Genomic DNA, 17,193 nt, shown 5'->3' with positions numbered 1-17,193 from the left:
TTTATTATTTTATTGAATTGTATCAATTTTTATACCGTCCCAACTCGGGACTGGAAAAAATTTATTAATTTATAGCGAGTATTAATTTAAAGAGTATTAATTTATAAATGTTCTACTGTAATATTTATCAAATGTAGAAATTGTAGAAACTGTGTACAAAGAATTATAGTGATGGAGACAGTTCAAGTTTGATTAGAAGAAAGTCCAGTCTGGCTATGCGTTTTGTTGGCAGCCATGCCAAAAAATTAGGTTGATGTCGATTTCTTTTGTTGTTTAGGGATAAACATTTTGGTGGTTACCGAAGAAAAATGTTTCGTAAAATGACTCAAATCACTTCTACGATGAAAAAACAATTTTGGGTCTAAGGCCCGTTAAAGGCCCAATTTTGAAGAGTGTAATTCAAGTTTTATCCACCGACGTCGTTTAAACTCATCATAGAATGCGAAAACGCTGCCGTTACGATGAGTTTTTGTTTTTCTTTTTCAGATATATCAAAATATCTCCGACTAACGGTGGATAATGCAGTGAAGGGACGACAATGATTCTGATAACTTCACCGACGGTGTCATGTCTCCGTCACCGCCTCCACACTTCCCAAACCAATCCGCCTCGCCTTTTCCGCCGGAGTAGAGAAATCTCGACTGTCGATCGGTGCTGCAATCCATGGCAGACAACAACCGATTGTTTCAAATTACGAACACGAAACAGTTCCTCGTTCCCGTGCTGTGCTCGCCGGAAACCGGAGACGGCGACGGTTGAGATCGAAGATGATTCTAAACGGAGAATCGTTCGGTATCTTCTGTGGACTGCTGAAGCTGTGTATATACTATGGCTCTTTCTTCTTCCCTATGCTCCTGTGAGTGATTTTAACTTCAAATATTTTTTTCCGTAAATTCATAGTTGTGAATTTTACTAAGGTTTATATAGAATGTGATGAATCTTGATTATGATCTGGATAGTTATAGAAAATGAGAACCATTTCAATTTCTCTGCTTGAATATTTTGAGAATCGATTTAGGTTTGTTGTAACTTATGGTTTGAATCATAGTCTTAGTTTATGAAATCTAGGCATAGATCTATGTGATTAGTAATTTACTCCGAGCTACTTGCCCACGGATTGTGAGAATTTTTCTAAGGTTTATGTAGAACCATCACATTGATAATTTTGTGAATGAGAACCATAATGTCTCTGCTTGAATGGTTTGACAATCGAAAAAGTTCTTTGTCTCTAGAAATTTGCATGTATATGTCACATATGTGTATTGATTAGCATTATCTTAGATTAGACACTTTTGATGAACAGGGAGATCCAGTGTGGGCAATTAGTTCAGAGACAGTGAATTCTCTTTTGGGACTTTCTCTGAATTTCTTCTTTGTCTTGCCTCTTACAAACTCCGGTATGAATAGAAGAGAGGGGTAAAGCTGCTAGCCCTAGATTCAATAATGCTAAACACCTAAAGAGAATCTTAAAGAAAAGGAAATAACATAGCAAAAGGAAATTGAATAACACCAACATAAAAAGAAACGTGGAGAAGAAGAAGCTTCTAGAATGCTGCATCAGTTTGGTGCTTTTGGAGTTTTCTCATTTGTAATGAAAGTTTGACTACAATTTGGACAAGGTCTTGCGTTGTTAAGATCAGAATCCCTCCATTGTGTCTTGCATTTTCTGCATATTATCCAAAACATACTGCTTCTCCAAAAGTCACTTGTTTGCCTCTGTTTTGATGCATCCGCGGCAGATGCATGCTTAGTACTTCTTGCTTCCTTCCTCGTATCTACACCATCTTGTTGTTGGTTTGTTGATTTCTGGATCTGAGTCCTTGTTTCTTTCGACTTCCTCCTTTGATCATAAGAAGCTCTCTTAACCTTATCAGACATCAAACACCAAGCTTCTAAAACCAGCTTAAAGGCGCCTTCCGCACCATCAAACTTGTTCTTGTCCGGATGAAGCAAAAGAGCAAACTGCTTGTAATTTTTCTTCACTGCTTCATCATCAGCTAAAGGATCGACACCGAGAATCTTGTACCAATCAGCTTCTTCTCCTCCTCTGTTTGATGCATAAATATAAACATTGATCATCATCGACAGTTGGTTCAAACCATCAAGCTGTGGATACAAACGCTGAGCCTTGTTAACGAAGTTCTTCGCACCATCGTAATCATTCTCCGAGAGTTTCTTCTCAGCAATCTCCATCGCTCTTCTAGCTTCTTCCATCTTCTCTTCAGATATAAAACAGACCATTCCAGAGGATATAGCATAGAGATCCGAAAAAAACGAATAGAGATTTGGAGCAACTAAGTCGATATAACAAAACCCGTTAGAGATGGTTTATCAACTAAAACCCTAGAAGAGTTACAGTACAAGCAAGAGCGCTTGGTATAAAGTAACTTATAGACGATGCTTTTCCAATTTCCAAAAAGGCAAAAAGACAATTGATATCCTTTTCTACGGGGATTATTAAAGGGAAAATTACTATTTTTTTTTTTTTTTGTCAATAGGAAAATTACTATTTAATTGGGTAAAAAAAGAAAATATTATCTCGGTGAGACGGTGACTATATGTTGTTGATATAGATTTCAGTTTTTTTTTTTTTTTTTTTTAATAATTGGAAACAACTAGTATTAAAATTGTTGATTTTTGTAGCATGGTCATATTCGTAAAATTATTTTAATTACTTTAAACACTTATGATAGAATCAACTCATATATGATGAGACGTGAGTAACATGATATTGTTGTGAACTTGTGAATTGTAATCCTCCGTTAACACGTTGGTAAGTACTTAACACATGTTCCTAAACATGATTGGTTCTGTTTCAAATGCAATGTGCTTTTTTTTTTTTTTTTTTTTTTACCGAAAACGTTTAAATTTGAAAACTAGCAAAATAAGAGACGATAAAAACAGGGTCTTGAGTCAAGTCAGAGCACTGCAAAGTGAAACCCAGCGAGAGTAGAGTTTGTCGATTGTTGAGGCTGCGAATGCGATCCGTTTATTGATTTTTAAGTTTTACTTAGACCCGGGTTAAGCTTATTGAATCTGTATATAAACAATTTTTTATTGTTTTTTTATCACAAAATTTGTATATTAACATTGTAGATGACGTTTGTTATAGGAATGAGAACCATTTCAATTTCTCTGGTTGAATGTTTTTGAGAATCGATTTAGGTTTGTTGTAACTTTGTGGTTTGAATCATAGTCTTTAGTTTATGAAATCTAGGCATAGATCTATGTGATTACTAATTTACTCCGAGCTACTTGCCCACGGATTGTGAGAATTGTTCTATGGTTTATGTAGAATCATCACATTGATAATTTTGTGAATGAGAACCATAATATCTCTGCTTGAATGGTTTGATAATTTTTGTATATGTGTATTGGATTAGCATTATCTTAGATTTATGCGGTTTTTTTAAATCAGAAATGAGACTCTTTTGATGAACAGGGAGATCCAGTGTGGGCAATTAGTTCAGAGACAGTGAATTCTCTTTTGGGACTTTCTCTGAATTTCTTCTTTGTCTTGCCTCTTACAAACTCCGGTATGTTCTGCTTATAAGAGTCTTGCGTTTCTCTGATCAATTATATCGATCTCATGAAAAAAAAAACTCTTGATTTTTGACACTTGGTGGCAGAACAGCTGGTATCCAATTCTTACAAGCTCCTGTTCTTCACCCGGTAATAATGTACCATTAAACTTGAACTGTTTGTTTGTGCAATAGTGATAGTATTTTGTCATTCTGCTTAAAATGTCTTCAACAAAAATCAACAGATGGCTGAAGGGTTATTCAACTTTGTGATAGCTTGGACACTCATGTTTGCTCCGTTGCTATACACAGACCGAAAGAGAGATGGATACAAAAGCTCTCTTGACGTTCTATGGGGTCTCATGATGTTCCTCACAAATAGTAAATGCAGCTTTGTTTTTTTTATATATATCTAATAAGCTTAGTTTCTTCTAAAAGCACATCTCTAAAGTAGATTATCTCGGTTATGTTGATCTCGTGTTGCGAACAGCGTTTCTAATCCCATACATGGCTTTACGGCTCAGTGACGCTGACAAGACTGATAAACCACGCAAAAGGTCTCAACTTGGCGAAGCGATGACCAAGGGTGCGCCAATAGTTGGTCTGACCGGAGCTACGGTGTGTCTGATATCAACATTGTGGTCTCTCTACGGTCGAGCAGATGGAGATTTCGGTGGAATAATGGACAGATGGCAGTATCTCATTGGTTATTTGGGATCGGAGAGACTAGCTTACGCTTTTATATGGGATATATGTCTGTATACAATCTTTCAGCCGTGGTTGATTGGAGAGAACCTGCAAAATGTGAAGAAGGGCAAGATTGAGTTGGTGAGTTATCTTAGGTTTGTTCCTGTTTTTGGTTTGCTTGCATATCTTTTGTTCCTCAATCTCGATGATGAAGCAATCTAATAAGCATACACAATCATGTATTGTATTAAATTTAATTATATTGTGCAAAATCTGTTTGTAGCAAGAGTTGAAAAAAAACAGAGTTAACGAGAAAATTGACATTTGATATTTTTTTGTACTATTAAGTACAATTTACATGTAAAATTGACATATACAGTTTACATGTAAAATTCATATACAATATTTTTGTACTATCCATACAACTAAACAAATTTAACGAGGATATTGACATACTTTTTTTTTGGGCCAAAGTTGATACCTTATATTACACCCTTTGTTACCAGTAATTATTTTTCAAAACTTAAAAATATCTAAGCCATTGGAGAACTCGTGTTAATGAGAGGTCACATCAACGTCTTCTTTATGCGGATACACTGATCTAGACGGAGTAGAGTTTTCACAATCTCCACATCACAAAAAAATTGACCATATGTTAATCATTGCCGACTTTGTATAGCAGCAAGAGAGGCATTAACTGAATCTTGTCACTCAACAATGAACCAGATTTTTTCATTTTAATTTAAAGATTGGTTTATCTATCTTTTTTGATAAATTATTTTAGCACACTTGTATTCATTTCACTGAAAATTATAAATTATTTTTGACCGGTTTACCACTTGACTACAGATTAGGAAGACAAAAAAGTTGAATCTACTAAACGAAATGTTATTACATACGTTTAAACCGAAGCTAAATTAAAAATAAAATGTTACTACACTACAAGATTTTTGTAGTGATATATGAAATGTTATTTGAGTTCGTAAACCTAATTTTCGAAAGGCCATGGTCATTGCCGCGTGGATGGATCGTCGCCATCAACATTCTAGAATTTAATTTTTTTGTTGATTTATTCCCAATATAATTATATATCATTTTACATACCTTTTTGCTTTGAACTTTTCTTTGTCTAGTTGCAATCAAACACAAACTACACAGTCGTTTATTTTGTTTCTGTTCCACCTTCCAAAAAAAAAAATGGTTTTGTTCGTTTTGTTTGCCAAGTCAAATTATATATCACTAACAAAGATTCTTTGATCAAACTTTTGATCTGAATGACAAAAAACTGAGGTTAATTAGCTTGGAGACTTATTTAAAATATAACTTATATAAGGACTATAAACTGAGAAAGTAATTAGAGAGAAGCAAATGATGTATATGTTTACACTATGAGAGGATTATAATGAACAAGTTTGGCTCTGATTGTCTGAAAGATGTCTTTGATTAGTTGAAGCAAATTTGGTCGAGATTCTGAGCTAGGCAATTGCATGTTTCCAGACCTAGTATGGAGCGGGTTGCATAAGAGCTTGAGGTTTCCTAATTCCTGAGAGATTGGGTGAGACTGTGATGGTAGGGATCCAACTAACGATGTCTCTTAAGTCTTAAGGTGTCAGGACTCAGGAGTAGTCAATTGACCCCAACTTTCTCTCTCTCTCTCTCTCTCTCTCTCTCTCTCTCTCTCTCTTTCTCTCTCTCTCTCTCTCTCTCTCTATATATATATATATATATATGTCTAATTGTCAAAGCAAAATTATGTAATACATATACACTACAGTGGTTTAGAAAGGGACGAGCCATATCTAGAACTACCTATATACACTACAGTTTTTATATCATGTATTTTGCATAACTTTTTCCATATCTAGAACTACCTATGTTTTGGTAGTTGAAAACTCATAAAATAGAGTCTTACACCTTTTTTTTTTCTAAACCATGAGAGTTCCGGACCTATGGCTCATACTCTTTTTTGGTATCCGAAACCAACTTTTAGTCCATTCCGATTTAATAAATGCTTTGTCCATCCCAAAAGAGGATTGAACCCAGGGCATAAAAAATCATCTCTCTTGTACTACCACTAGGGCACCACTACAGTGGTTTAATCTTTTCGATTAAGCAAAGAAGACGTTCACACCTTTTTTGGAAAGCAACTAGAAATTCTCAAGATATTGTAGCTCCATGTAACGAAGATGTGAATGCATTACAAATCTTCTCCAACTCTTCAAGATGTATTTGTTTGAACGTAAGAAGACTGGAAACCAAATGTTAAGTTGTTATTAATTACACAGATTGGATAAGTTGCAAACGACATTCATTTTGGTTGATGAACAATATGTAATAGGCTTATTTGCTAAATACCCAATTACTGCTCTAACAAAAAATTGATATAAAAGTAGGATCACAAAATCATAAATAAGTCTATCAAAAAAATTTTGTTTAACAAAAAATCATAAATAAGTGATATATTATTCAAATAATCTTAATAAATAGGGATAATATTCTTTGTCCAAAAAAGAAAGATAATATCATTTTCAAATAATATATCATCAAGTTATTTAAATATAGATATCCTATAAAGACATTTCCAACCCATTTCTATATTTACTATGTACTTTATTTTACAGACAAATTTGCTTCAACCTACCTTTATTTTTAACTCTAAAATAGAGATTACTATATTTATATTTTCCTCTATATATATATATAAAAGACAAAATAGAATTCTCTATTATAGAGGAATACATTGAAATAAAACTCATCTCTATTAATTATAGAGCTCCTCTATTTTAGCGATAAAAATAAAAAAATATATATTGGAGATGGTCTAAATAAATCAAGTTATATTTATAATTTTGATATTTGTATAGAAATTCCGGATGAATTTTTGATAAATCATAAAACCGTCAAAATTTCATAGGAATTCCATCAGAATTGCTCCTTTTTGTATTATGTTACTTTTGTAAGTAAAAGAGTAGAATTTGGTGAATCCCTATATACTTATTTAAGCAATATTGTTATAAGTTTAACCTTACGATCATGTGGCATATTACAAAAAATATCATTGTATTTTAATTAATTTAACATGTAACCCAAAAAACTTATATTAGTTTATAAAATAATAAAATAATATTTTCGAAATTATATAATGAAATTATTTAACAAATTTCATTTATTGTTTCAGAAGTATTAGAAAACAGTAACAAAATTTATAATAATTATAAAACTGAATTTTATTTATAATCCTAAGATAAATATTTGCATCCCTAAATCGTCTAATAATGAAAAATAAATTTTAAAACTAAGATACAACATTGTTTCTATAAAGTATATATCTGTTTTTTTTTTGTCAACCAAACATTAAATTAAAAAAGAACTCCAAGATTGGTTGCTCAAACTGAAAAAAAAAGAGTTTACAAAAAAAGTTGTCGAAGATAAAGTACGCGAAGAACGGGCAAGGCAGTCTACCCTCTTGTTTGACTCATGCGGGATCCTGGTCAGGGAGAAAGATGGATACAAAGATCTGAGCAAGCTGAAATCTTCTAGTAGATTGGAAAAAATTGGCCACTCTTCAGGATTCTGCACCATCGCGATTAACTCTGCGTAATCCATCTCGAAACATTGGCAGACAATTCCTCTAGCAAGAATCGACTCCATGGCTCAAAACAAGGCTTGAAGCTCGGAATGAAGGGGGAAGGACTACGTAGAAGGCTTCTTTCTCCTAGTAACACCGTCTTATCTTCAGTATTACAACACCACCAACTCAGACCCACAAATACATTCATAGCTTTCCAAGAGCCATCTAATTGAAATTGCGGAAAAATATCAAGAACTTACAAGGGGGCTAGAGAACCCATAGACTTAGCAGATAAGGACTGCACCTCCTCCCATAAAATCTTATTACTAAGCGCTTGATTAATAACATCTATTGGTTCTGCTTCTGTACCATGGAAAACCTTTTTTTATATATCCTTCCAAATAATCCATACAATTCAAGATAACTGATATTAAATATCCGATACAGCCAATTGAGGCAATCCCAGCCAGAAAATAAAATCTAAGTTTGAAAACATTGAAGCATAAGGGAAACCGCCTGAAACTATCGAAAGTGAAGCCAAATCTCAAATATTACGTGACCGAGGACACACAAAAAGTGTATGATTAATTGTCTCAAGCTCATCATCACATCTTTTACACTGAGTGTCACACCGTAGGCCCCGATGAACTAGCCAGTCCATCACATGGAGAGAACCGAAAGCAATTTGCCAAAAGAAATTGAACTTTCGGTGGGACTTTGAGCTTCCAAACTTGAGCTTTGAGAGCCATACAGGACGGCCCAATCTCAACTTCATCAAGTAATTCTCGTGCTAGCCGATAGTCGGACTTGACAGAATACTTCCCTGTTTTAGTATAATGCCAGACCAAACAATCTAGTATACACGATTTACTTATCGGCAAACTCAGAATAATCTAAATATCCTCCTGATCCATAAATTCTTCCAAGATTGACAAATGCAACTCCCTTGGGACTGGATTAGATCAAGTGATTTACCATTAAATTTGGATGTAATAGTCTACCCCTACCATTAGCTGGTCTTGGTTGATGGTCTGGTATCCGTGGATCTCTCCATATTATAGCCCGTGCCTAACGCCCGCCTTGCACCTCGTTCCACTAATCCTTAGTTGAAAAAATACTCCTCCATCTAAACGAAGGAGAATGTGATTTTTTAGCCAATAAAAGGTGTTTATTAAATATTATATCTAATTTATTAAATATTTTTTTTGCACTGCAGTTTACGCAAATGCTTGCATAAATCTATCTAGGTGATATCTTTTTTTTTTGTTGCAGAGTTGCAAGTTTTTTTTGTGTGACAATTTTACTCTTTATATGATTTTATTTTTTGTTCTCAAATATATATTTATTCAATAGAATTTTTGTAATATATCACATGATAGTAGGGTTAAATTTCTAACAACATTACTTAAATAAGTATATAGAAAATTACAACACACATGTATAAATATATATTTAAACAATGTTGTTAGAAGTTTACCCTACTATCATGTGGCATATTACAAAAATATTATTACATTTTAATTAATTTAATAACTAACAGAAAAGCATATAATAGTTTATAAAATAATAAAAAAATATTTTCAAAATTATTAATGAACTTATTTAACATATTCTATTTATTGTTTCAGAAATTTTAAGAAACAATAATGAAATATGTAGAATAATTATAAAACTTAATTTTATTTATAAAACTAAGATTAATTATTTGGTTCTCTAAATCGTTTAATAATGACAAATATATTTTAAAACTAAGATACAACATTGCTTATATAAAATATTATATCTAATTTATTAAATATTTTTTCGCACTACATATCGATGCAATGACATCTTATTGAAATCTAAGAAATCACAAATATTATATTTTATTCAATATAGTATATATAATTAATAAAAATAAAAATCCAGATTTCTAAACAAAACCACTTCAATACGGATTTTGTTTTATTTTTTGGATTTTACCAAATATATATAATTCACAGATTTGAACATTGTATCATGTACCAAAGACGGGTTGAAATCATAGTATAAAACTAAGTAATTTAAATGTTAAGTTTAGAAAATTAATGAATAGAATAAATCAAATAAAATTTCTACTATTATTTTATAACAAAAAAATTACAGTAAAGTTTACACAAACATTTTTCTGTGGTGTACAACATTGCTTATAAATATTTAAAATTTATGATTTTGCACTGACCTCGATGATTTTTAGTGACAAAGATTTTTTATATACTCTATTTCACCTCTCACTCATAAATTTTCATGCACTTTAATTCAATTTCTATGTTGCTTCTATATTAAATTATTAACATCTTTTAAAAATATAATATAATATTTAATTTATCAAACATTTTTCCTCCTGCACATGGCATAGTGATATCTTATTAAATTTTTCAAAGTACACATAACATAGTGATTTAGCTGTATATACAACTAAATCACTATGAGAAGCGTGATTCTAAATAAGACCGCTACAATTAGTAAATTGGAGTACGAATAAATATAGATTTTCTTGATTCTATCAATTATAACATATTTATGCAATTATATCCAAAACCTAATAGCGGTAAGTCGTTAAATTTATTGTACCAACTATAGTCAAAACCAGAGTATGAAACTATAGAATTTAATAAATAAATTATAAAATATGTAGAATAAATCAAACAAAAATATTATAATTATTTTGTAACTAATGAATCAAAATTTAGGCAAATATTTCCCGTGCTGCACAGTACGGATTATCATCTAATTACATTCATGTATATTCGCAATTTAGTTTCTTCTATTTGATCAAGCGGGACCAGGGGACCTTATATATGAAGTCAAATTAAACAAATAAAACCAGTACAAAAGAACGAGTGAAAGATCTCAAAGGCTGGAGAGTAATGCGTGACATTTGGAGTGGAAGTATATGATGATTGCGTTGAAATCCCCAGCAACCATCCAAGCAAAAAAATCTTGTGATGCAGAGGTCTCTTTTAACTTGCATGCCTTTTAATTCATTTATACAAAAAAAAAAAAAAAAATGGAAAGAGTTGATATTAAATGGTGAGTATATCCACCACTCCACGTGAAACTTTATAAAATTAATACTCCTTATAACTTTGAACTTTGAAAGGGTGTTGTCATATTTGATGCTTCTACAAGACTACAACTCGTTTTTTTTGGTATCCATGCGTATAAGTGGAACCCATAATTCGTCTTGTTAATTTCAGAACGTAATGTAAATGGCACAAAACGGTGTTTAACAAAAGCTACTGAACATAAGCCAAAAAAAAAAAAAAAAATATAATAATCATGTTTTTCTATATCCTATTTGAGCCGGCCGAGTCTTGAATTTGTGTTTGATAAGGGATAACATTTTTTCTTTGGGTTTACAGGAGTATGTTGGTTCGGCTTTTAGTTTTTAGTTTTTTTTTTTTTTTTAAATCCTTATATATGTCTCTTTTTATTCAAACCATGTTCTCCTACCCAAAATTTGTTACAAAAAAAAAAAAAAAAAAAAAACGACTGATCTTTCCCTTTCTAACTAGTCAATTTAATTATGTACGTTACAAATAAAACCTAAGAAACATTGTCACTATGGTTATACATGCAGTTTACATCACATACACGTGTATTTATATGCTGCATCCATAGCCAACTAACGCACAAACAACTCAAGAGTCTTGAGTCAAGCTACTGCTAAGTACCCACATGCACGTCACTATACATATATATAGATACTATTTGTTTGTATAATATAAAACGTTTTTTTGGTAAAGCAAAAAAACATTTTTACAACAAATATATATATATTAGGTACTAACCCGCGGAGAACCGCGGGCTGAATATTTTTTTAATAAAAAATTTGTAATAATTTATTTTATTATTATGTTATTTATAATAGTTTGTGATTAAAAATTTGGTTTACTTATATTATAATTTTTGTATTTTAAAAATGTTTTTTGAAAACCTGTCAATAAAACATTTGTATGTAATGAATAAAATTGTTTAAACCTTTGTCAACTAAACACAATCCTTACTAACATGTAAACAAAAGCAACTAAATATAGCTAGTAAAAGTTCTAAAAAGTCTTTTTGAAAACAACAATCATTGTTTTTTTTCTGTGGCTTCCTTTTCTTGTCTGTAATAATTTTAATCTGTGGTGAAAATTTTTTTTTGATAAAATTTATAGCTGTATATATTTTATTCGATTTGGTTTTTAAAATTTTACCTGTTAATTTTTTCTTAAATATGAATTAGTTTTGATTCTAATAGATTTTTTTTTACTTTTCTACAATTTATTTTATTTGATGTGTCCCCGATTTTCATTTTTAATTAATTTTATTTATTTAATTAATTAATTAATCTTAATTAAGTTTTTAATGGCAATTGAATGTATTTTTTACACATTTTAATGTTAGTTTCATATTTGTATTTCTCAATTAATATAGTAGGATAAAATTTATAGTTGTAGATTATATTTGATTAGATTTTTAAAATCTTAGCTGTTAATTTTTAAAAAAATATGGATTAGTTTTGAATCTAATAGATTTTTTTTACTTTTCTACAATTTATTTTATTTAATGTATCCCCAATTTTCATTTTTTAGTTAATTATATTTATTAAATTAATTTATTAATCTTAATTAAGTTTTTCTAATGGCAATTGAATGTAATTTTTTTACACATTTAAGGTTAGTTTCATATTTGTACTTTCCAATTAATATAGTAGGATACAACAAATATATATATACAACAAATATATATATATATATATATATTATATTTGTTGTAAAATAGTTTTTTTGCTTTACCACAAATACAACATAGAACAATAAAAAAAATTCATTAATTTTCAAAAGTTAGAGAGAGAGAGTCGCGTGCATCTCACTCGCGGCGATTTCTCTCTCAATCTCTTCCTTTTCTGAGCACGATCTCTTGCACCGATGGTGGAGTTCTCCGTCGATTCCAGCGACGATGAAGACTCCGAAGCTCATGGTTCTTCATCCGTAGTCTGCGGCATCATTTCGGCGAAACAATCTGATCAAAATCAAGGGAGCTGTGGCGGGGAGAAGCATCTGCGAGACACCGACGGTAAGAGCTCTACCGGCAGTGTAGCTACGCAGAGTGGAAGAAGGAGGTTTACCGGCAAGGAAAAAGAGAGAAAGGTGGTTAGGTCGGGCGATTGGAGATTCTGGAGGCTTCATCGGACTTTTGTACGATGGGGGGGGGGGTAGTCTGCGATCTGGTGAGGCTAAGCCACCGTCAAAGGTCCCTCGATCTACTCCCTACTGCTTTGCTCTCTCACGACTGCGCAAGGAACTCCTCGACAAAGACAAGATCGGCTTTCTTCCTCCTTTTCAAAACGGCTCTACGGTGGCGGGATGGCAACGGATCCTGGATCACCATCTCCGTTCGACTTGCGCCGTCCAGGCTCACCGGAAGTCCCACTCCGGCGAGTATCTACAGTCCATGGTCGGCGGCTGCACTGTGTTTTACAGTTGTAGATTAGGGTTTTCATGTCTTCCGGTTTATTTCTCTTTTGTGAACCTGAGTCGGTTTTGTATTAGATGGTTTAGTTCGGTTTGATGTTTGTGGATTGAGTCTTCGGGATTTTGTATGGGTTTAAATCCGGAAATAGTCCATTTGGACACTAATATATAAAATTGCATACCCTTTAACAAAAAAAAAACAAATACAACATAGAAAGCTGAAATTTTTAGAAAATTTTATCTCGATCTTACAGCTGAACAAAAATAAAAGAACTAGTTGCTAGCTAGGGGTTTGGGTTTGGGTTTGGGTTTGAAACCAATAGCGTAGGTTCCCTCATAAACCAATACAAATCCATCATTTTGGATATATTATCCTGTCAAAGTATAGAGAAGGCGAATCTATACTAGTATTTTTGCAGCAGTTTTTGCTCAAAAATACTAATAAGGAAAGTTTTAGCAATTAATGACACTAATGCAATTAATTCTATCGACTTCTAGCAATTTTATATGGACCTCTTAGTATTTTATGGGCCTCTTGATAATTCATAATTTAAGGGCCTCCATTTATTTAGGTTGTAGACAAAACAATGTCTAAAATTTCGTAGGACCCGCGAAAATATACTCTTTTGCTAATAATCTAGATAAAATTTCCGGAAAATGAAATTGTAGACAAAATTTCCGGAAAATTACATTGCAATAACTATGACATTAATGATATTCTCAATTGCCAAAATGATTCTGAATACAAATGAGTAGACTCTTGATTTATAAGGCATTCAAACTTTAAAAACTTTTATTTGGTTTATTCCGCTTCTTTATTTTAAAGATTTTTAAAAGGTTAAATATGATAATATTATACCATAGATACACAATAAATATTAAAAGTTAAGATGATATAGTGTGAGTTAAAATATCTCGGGACGGGGTTATATAGCAGGACGGGTTTTATTGATATTTATATAAATTAAAAATAGCAGTAATTCGATGTTACACGGGTAAAACATCGTTTCATTATTTTGTTAACACTGTCAGTATCAGAAAATAGACATATCTAATTAAATTTAAATTAATATTATATAAAAAATAAATTATATTGTAGTATTATATAGTTTATTTAACAATTATTATATAATTATAACATATTTAACCAACAAATACAATTTATAATTTTAATATTTTAATTATAAATAATTTTGCTCCTAGTGTACCGCAGGTCCTAATCTAGTTAAGAATATCGGGTCTGATTGGTAACGTATAGAAAGCTGTACAAAAAGCTGTAAGCTGGAACTGTAAGCTTTTAGTGAATAATGCAAAACTGTAAGAAAACCTGTATATAAAAGCTGTATGAAAAAGGTGAGAGTAAAATTTTTGGTAAAACTTTTGATAAAGTTTTTGTGATTGGTAAATATTAAAACTGTATATTTGTAAAGCTTTTAAAAACTGTTACCAATCACACCCATAATTTATAAGTAATGTGGGGCTTCACATCGGATCCTATTAAAAAGTTACATACAACCGAATGACTTCTGATTACATCTTTTCTGTTTGAGGAATTTACAAAACCAAATCTGTCGAATAAACCTACGTAAAAACGGACAATGTTACAACATTATAATGACTCACAAGCGTATAAGGTATAGGGTATATTGCTAATTTATTATTAAAAATGTCGGAGGTTAGATCATTTATATATCCCAACCACCAAAACAAATTAAAGGCATATACTGTGTACCTCTACTGCCTTAGTTTAACTTTTACCCCAATTGTATTTTCCTACCTAACACGCATATACATACGCATGTATGTATTCGTTGTTTTATCTATATAAGTAGAGTCTACTTGCTCTTTTTTCATATAAGTTCTTCCAAAGCTTTTTTCAACTAAGAAAAACAAATACGATGTCTCTCATTCATATTCCGCGAAAGAAAGCGAGACAAAAACAAACAAGTGCAATGGTAAATATTATTCTTTTACTTTGGTAAATATTATCCTTTTAGTTGATGGATATATATATATATTTTTTTTAATCTATTTGTTTGTTTATGTAAATGGTTTAACTTTTTTTTTCTCTTTTAATTTGCCCGATCAAACTATATATATGTTACGTATATTGACTAGTATATATTAGTTGCAAATTTGTAACAAAGAAGAATAACTCTTGTATCCGTACGTCTTTTGATTTTAGATTTTTAGATTTTTTTCTACTATCAGAAAATTTGACCGAATTTAAATTTAATATCTTTAACGTCTGCCATATATACTGCCATACGTAACTAAAACTTGATTTTGGGTTTGTGCTGATGTTATTAAAAATAATGCAATGGTATGGTCACATACATGCCTGTCCTTTTACTAATACTAATAGTCTAATTAAATGTTTTCATTTTAATAATATTAGCTATACAAAGAAACACTGTTGTTTACTTGTTTTAATTATCAAATACTTTTTAAGAGCCTAAACATTTTGGTGTGTTTTTTCTTATTCTTTTGCAGGTCGATACCAATTACTTTCCATGGAATACTCATTTGAGCAAGATGTTGGCATGAAATTGCAGTGGTGAAGGACGAGCTGAATCTATTTCCAAAGTGCCTCGACCTCGATCCTTCACCTCGATATTCAAAACATAGTCTGAATCTAAGTGTCGACTATGTATATTAAAATGAATACATGGCTAGAGAAAAAAGTTTTAACAATTTTTTCATTTCCATTAATTGTCTAAATAGTTATCTTCTATGTTTAAGTCGTTGAGAAGTTAAATTTCTAATCATTTGGGGTATCATGACTCTTTGTTTTTAAAGCCGTAAACAGTTATTATGACTGAGAAAACAAAAAAAAAAAATATTCTTTTGATATAGTCAACCACATGGATCTCTATTACCTTCATCCCAACTCACCCGGGTTGTGGAGAAGATAATCTGTACTTGCATTGCCGCCTCTATCTAGTATATTGACATGCTGAGCTGAGGGGTTGATTGATTACTTTTGTTAATCAATAAATTTAAAGAAAATTAAAATATACTAAAAAAAAATCCGGCGATTGTCATTTTTTGTGTGTACTACAGTACAGACTGTGAATGTGTGAGCAAATAAATAAAAATGGTTATAAGTTCTTCCAAAGCTTTCCGAAACTAAGAAAAACAAAATACGATGTCTCTGATTCATATTCCGCGAAAGAAAGCGAGACAAAAACACGTGCAGTTAATGGTAAAATTTATTATTTTACTTTGGTAAATATTAGCCATCTTAGTTGATGAATATTATTGTAGTTTATGTAAACGTTTAACTTTTTTTTTCTTTCTCTTTTGCCCGATTTAAATATATATGTTGCGTATTGACTAGTATACATTAGTTTTAGATTCTTTATACCATCAGAAACTTTGACCTAATTTAACTTTAATATCTTTAACGTCTGCCATATATTATATATAGTGCTATACGTAACTGAAACTCGAATTTGGGTTTGTCCTGATGCTATTGAAAATAGTGCAATGATAGAGCTACTCACATACAAGCCTGTCCTTTTTACTAGCTAAATAGCTAATATATAATCATAAAATATTTTTCGTTTTAAAAGTATTAACTATACAAAGAAACACTGTTGCTTACCTGTTTTATCAAATGCTTTTCAAGAGCCTAAACATTTTGGTGTGATTCTTTTTTCTTTTGCAGGTCGATACCAATAACTGTCCATGGAATACTCATTTGAGCAAGATGTTGGCATGTTGTGAAGACAAGGTGAAATCGTGCTGACCACCAAGCTATGACTAGGCAAGACAAACACACACCCAAGCTTAACTCTAGACCTAATCAGGGTTGGTGTAAACTAAACCATGGTTAGATATGCTTTTGGGACCACACTTGGAGGAAACAAACACATTGCAGAACAGAGCATTGTACGGTTTGTCCTCTAGATTCCAAACGTTGCAGTGGTGT

The 17,193-nt window shown here is 31.6% G+C and overlaps 2 protein-coding genes, 1 long non-coding RNA gene and 1 pseudogene across 6 annotated transcripts; 3 read left to right on the top strand and 1 right to left on the bottom strand.

Annotated features, from left to right (window-relative positions):
* Nucleotides 1–431: 431 nt before the first annotated feature.
* On the top strand, nt 432–4,538 carry LOC104710351 (uncharacterized). Of its 4 annotated transcripts, none has more exons than XM_087466545.1 (5): nt 432–856; nt 3,443–3,536; nt 3,635–3,672; nt 3,767–3,902; nt 4,012–4,538. In XM_087466545.1, the coding sequence occupies exons 1-5, from the start codon at nt 539–541 to the stop codon at nt 4,428–4,430; spliced, it is 1,005 nt and encodes a 334-aa protein (XP_087322671.1). In that variant the 5' UTR covers nt 432–538; the 3' UTR covers nt 4,431–4,538. The 4 variants fall into 4 exon arrangements, with proteins under 4 accessions (XP_087322671.1, XP_087322674.1, XP_087322672.1 ...); XM_087466548.1 differs by lacking the exon at nt 3,443–3,536 and adding an exon at nt 1,304–1,397 and having other exon boundaries at nt 438–856; XM_087466546.1 differs by lacking the exon at nt 432–856 and adding an exon at nt 2,897–3,038.
* LOC147937687 (uncharacterized) lies at nt 1,404–2,317 on the bottom strand. The gene has a single exon (XM_087466549.1). It carries the CDS (start codon nt 2,239–2,241, stop codon nt 1,558–1,560), a length of 684 nt encoding a protein of 227 aa, XP_087322675.1. The 5' UTR covers nt 2,242–2,317; the 3' UTR covers nt 1,404–1,557.
* A 6,207-nt stretch (nt 4,539–10,745) lies between the features above and the next one.
* On the top strand, nt 10,746–13,463 carry LOC147937686 (uncharacterized; annotated as a pseudogene).
* A 1,648-nt stretch (nt 13,464–15,111) lies between these two features.
* Nucleotides 15,112–16,039, top strand: LOC147937685 (uncharacterized). The gene is made up of 2 exons (XR_015565687.1): nt 15,112–15,214; nt 15,753–16,039. It is a non-coding gene; the product is annotated as an uncharacterized LOC147937685 (long non-coding RNA).
* Nucleotides 16,040–17,193: the final 1,154 nt, after the last annotated feature.

This window comes from Camelina sativa, chromosome 9 (genome assembly GCF_030686135.1).
Source record: "Camelina sativa cultivar CO46 ecotype springtype chromosome 9, ASM3068613v1".
Lineage (NCBI taxonomy): Eukaryota > Viridiplantae > Streptophyta > Magnoliopsida > Brassicales > Brassicaceae > Camelina > Camelina sativa.
This window is presented reverse-complemented; position numbering and strand designations above follow the sequence as displayed.

Bases quoted from the DNA above. Each gene is read 5' to 3' on its own strand.
- LOC104710351 (XM_087466545.1), top strand. From the start codon at position 539: ATGATTCTGATAACTTCACCGACGGTGTCATGTCTCCGTCACCGCCTC. The intron at 857-3,442 runs GTGAGTGATTTT...TTTGATGAACAG, and splicing joins TTCTTCTTCCCTATGCTCCT to GGAGATCCAGTGTGGGCAAT. The intron at 3,903-4,011 runs GTAAATGCAGCT...TGTTGCGAACAG, and splicing joins CATGATGTTCCTCACAAATA to CGTTTCTAATCCCATACATG.
- LOC147937687 (XM_087466549.1), bottom strand. From the start codon at position 2,241: ATGGTCTGTTTTATATCTGAAGAGAAGATGGAAGAAGCTAGAAGAGCG.